At 27.2% G+C, this 4,290-nt stretch overlaps 1 protein-coding gene and 1 long non-coding RNA gene across 2 annotated transcripts in view; one reads left to right on the top strand and one right to left on the bottom strand.

Annotated features, from left to right (window-relative positions):
• Positions 1-1,995, bottom strand: part of LOC126907595 (uncharacterized) — a 13,996-nt gene extending 12,001 nt beyond the window's left edge. The window contains exon 1 of the mRNA XM_050688984.1: positions 1,089-1,995. Coding sequence (XP_050544941.1) covers positions 1,089-1,978 — 890 coding nt within the window. The 5' untranslated portion in view covers positions 1,979-1,995. The remainder of the gene's footprint in view (positions 1-1,088) is intronic.
• Positions 1,996-2,359: 364 nt separating this feature from the next.
• LOC126907604 (uncharacterized) overlaps positions 2,360-4,290 on the top strand; it is a 12,556-nt gene continuing 10,625 nt past the window's right edge. Inside the window, exon 1 of the long non-coding RNA XR_007704578.1 lies at positions 2,360-2,435. This is a non-coding gene — a long non-coding RNA (uncharacterized LOC126907604). The remainder of the gene's footprint in view (positions 2,436-4,290) is intronic.

The raw sequence follows: 4,290 nt of genomic DNA on the forward strand, positions 1-4,290 counted from the left end.
TACAGATGCTTGATGTCTTTACCTATCATTTGGTATATTTTTTTTGTAAATCTGACCCTTTATCTACCCACATGGGGGGATTTAAAATGACAACTTTTTCACAAAAAATTAACTTTTTCAACTTAACTTTTGAAAATGTTCCGGAAGGTCTGACACTTTTATATATATCTTAAATTAATGCTAATGTAATATACTTTAATTTAAAAAAAAAAAATTTTACCTCTGGACTTGTCTTCATGGTGNAAAAATTTTACCTCTGGACTTGTCTTCATGGTGAAAATGGCTATCGAATACTATTTTCGTGTGAAAATTCTCGATTTTATTTTTTATATTATATTTAACTTTATAATGCTATAACTTATTGAATAGTGTATGGATCCACACCAATTTTTTTATGAGAAATAATATTTTTTAATAAACCCTTTTTCATTCGACATACTTTGTCTTAATCGAGATATTAATAAGGAACCATCAGATCAAGAAGCTTTTGGAATAAAACACCAATTTTTTTAAAATTAAACACTATCTAAAGATTTGCATCGAAGCGTTTATTTTTGATAGTGATTATAATCACTGTCAGATATCATTATACTTGATCCAACTATACCACGGCACCACTGTGCCCCGACCCCCCTGTGCTGGGGTTTTTTTTTTGGTGGGTTAAGAAAGGTTTATTTATTTTAATTATTAGAACACCCCAAGGTATGATATGTTAAAGCTTATTTTTATTTTAGTGTTATTTTCAAATTTTACCATAGTTTTGTGGTTTTTCAAACTCAAAAAATTTATTGATAATTAAATTTATGTTGAAATAATATTTTGACAAATTAATTATATTTTGGTTTTATTGTAAACGTTTTATTATAATATATTATATGTTCATATTAAAATTAACATATTTAAACATTTTAATTAACTTTTAGGTTTATAAGACAATAATTAATTGACATATAATTTATAATAAGCCTAAAAATTAAATAGGTGGTGGTCAGTTTAACCTTGTAATAAAAATCAAGAATATGTGATGGCAAAGCACCCACCGTAACGACTCAAATTAATTTAAAAATTAATAAATAACTTATACTTACTTACTATCTGTTGGATTTATCAACTGAACAAATCCAAAATTTTCGTAATTATTCATAATGGCTTCTGTGTAGAACGAATTGATCTTATTATACATAAAAGAAACAAAACTTAGAAAATCTTCAGCGTGTGACATGTATACTTTTTCGTATATAGCTTTGAAATTAAATTTCTTAAAATTATCCATTATAAATTTATTTTTCTCGAAAAAATCATTTGCAAATTTAGATACATCACCAATGAACTCTTTAATATCGAGAAGATTATTATAATGATCCTCGTTCTGAATTTTTTTAAAATATTTGTGGTTTTTTAACTCATAAATGTTATCAACTGTAATGAACGGGTTACATTCTAACTCGAAATTGACAATTTTATTGTTTCTTAAGTTTAAGTCAATATAACTTATAAATATCAATGCATTGTATAAACTTTCAAACATTGTCAATGAATTTTTTATTGCTTTTCCAAGTAAAAATGAACAGTCAGTAAAATTTATCAAGAGTTCAGCACCATAATAATTTAAACATTCATCAATAACAATATTTAACAATTCCACGAATATTAAAAGTATTTCGTTATACCTATAGTTTAAAATATGAACAATATTGTAAAATGTACTTAGATTATCCGATCTTTTGAAATTTTGTGTCACTAAATTTGAAACACTCGAAATTCCAATCGAATCCAAAGTAAAGTAACTTAAGTTTAAGTTATCCATAGACTTCCATCCATTTTGAATACAAATATGATCTACTACTTCAGTTAAATAATTAAAGTATGCCGTTTTAGTAATTTTACTATCTACAGAGATGACATTATATTGAATTATAGATATTGTTAAAACAATTAGCTCAAGACTCATGTTAATAAATGAAAAAACAAAAGCCATAGTGCAATTAAATAAAGTAGAATATTGAATTCGTTTTATTATTTATTCTAATATTCATACCTAAAATACCTAGTTTTGTTTAGTATTGATACTATTATTAGAATTTTTTTAATAAATCTGTACTCAGATTATTAATTTATTCAATGTCAACAAATACAAAAGTGTATTATTTAACACGTCAAAGATTATAATATTCAAGTTAATATTTATGAGAATTTTTTTTTTTTTTAGTGAATTTTTAAAACATTCTACATACTATTAGTATATTTCTGATTACACTATAATAAATTTATCTTAATTGGTTGATTTAGTTTTAATTAATTAAAAATAACAAATGTAATAACTAAAAATAATGTTGAAGGGAACGGTATTAATAAAGAAGAATGATAATGACATCATCCGTAAAGACATAAAAAATAAAATAATGTTTGAGAGAAATAACGCTGCATAGTGATAAGTAATAATAAAAATAACATAACTAAAACCTCATCTCTAATTAACAATAAATTTATAAGGAATACTCAACATTTCGTTAAAATCACTATTTTTTTTATATTTTTATTGTAATAAATCATTAAAATAGAAGTCTTAGTTATCATTTCTATGTAATTCTTGGTGTTAAATAGATGCTACAATTGAATTATTCAGAACAATATTTCGTATAGTTATATTCTATAGTATTCTATAATATACTGATAGTCAAAAATATACCATGCCTAGTTTTTTACATCCTTGTGAATATTTATTATTTTATATCAGTTGGTTGGGTTTGGTTCATATCAGTTCATATCAGTTATTATAAAAATTATATTCTATCAGTTATTGTTTAGCGACGCTCTCTGCGTGAGGTCGTTGAACAGTGGTGTTTTGGTGTAAAATATACGTATAGTTGTTAAATAATTTCGTACGTAATAGTTGTGTTTAATTAATTCGAATCGTCGACTATGAGTAGTGTTAAACAGTAACTATTTATTTCAGAAGTGATATTTGTTAAAATTATATTACTAAAATTATAATGTGTTCTGCGCTTACGAGGACGGCGAATTGATAGAGTTTGTTAGCTGCATTTAAGTATACACATATATTAGGGTGGTCCTTATTTGACCAACTTTAAACAATCGAATGGGACAACCCCACATTTTGTTCTATGTAGTAAATAAAAATGTTCGTAAATTTTGAGTATCCTAGGTCAACGTACCCCTGAACTTCCATTGAAAGTCCACCCAATCAACAAAGTTTTTATCGATGAATCAGTTTTTAGCTGCTCCCGACAAATTCGTGCGAATGAACTGTAGTCTAAAAGTCAGCGGCCACATATTAATATCGGCTAAATTTTCTACTAATCTGAGCCAATCTTCAGCCACATGCGGCTCTTCCCTGCCAGTAAACGGTTTAACAGACTGATTTAGATCTGGTATCACCCGGTATTACATTTGAGACATTTGCTCCGCATTCGATTTCCCAAATCGACTAGTTGGACCAGTGGAGGTTGCTGACGTAGTGCTTTGTAAAACGTCCACCTGGGCTTACAGACTGTTTATTAATTTAATTAGCTCAGTGTAGGTTGGTGCACGTATTTGTTCTTCGTCCATCGTTTTTCCCGTTGAGTATCAAATACATACAACATTTACTTTTTATAGAAAAGAAATATTAAAAAATATTGAGAAAAAAAACGAATTCTCATAAATTTATGCAGGTCACTGTTACACTTTAAAACAACTAGTTTGTAAAACCGTTATGCCCGGACACCGAAAAAATAATTAAATTATCAACCACAACAACACGTATTGATAACTAGTGCTTGACACACCTACTCCACGTGACACTTTGTCACCTAACGTCACGTACAATTTTGTACACGAGCTTTAGAAATTACGGTTATGTAAATTTCAACCCGTTACTATTCAGAAACACACAAAAGTAATTTTCTTGTTTTCCCGGTAATTTTTTTGCACCCTAGGTTTTTATTTTATTATTTTTTTTTTTTTTTGTGTCTGTATACGCTCCATCTCAGCTCTCGCTGGACCAATTTTGATGGAAAATATGTCAAAAGATCTAGTCGAAGACATTAGCCTCAAAACTTGAAAAAAATTCTCTCGTTCCCTGTAAACGGGGGATATCTCCCAAAAAATTTCAAATTTAAAAATCGATAATTTTCGACATTTTTTCAATTTTTTTTACTTAAAATTGCCATAACTTTATTAAAAATAACTGAATGATTATATATATTTTAGCTTCGATGCGAAGCTGAGAAGGTATTGGTTTTACTATGATGTGTTTTTTTTTTTTTTTTTTTTTTTTTTTTTTTTTTT

The sequence above is a fragment of the Daktulosphaira vitifoliae genome, unplaced genomic scaffold (genome assembly GCF_025091365.1).
Source record: "Daktulosphaira vitifoliae isolate Bord-2020 unplaced genomic scaffold, ASM2509136v1 Scaffold_5, whole genome shotgun sequence".
Taxonomy (NCBI): Eukaryota; Metazoa; Arthropoda; class Insecta; order Hemiptera; family Phylloxeridae; genus Daktulosphaira; species Daktulosphaira vitifoliae.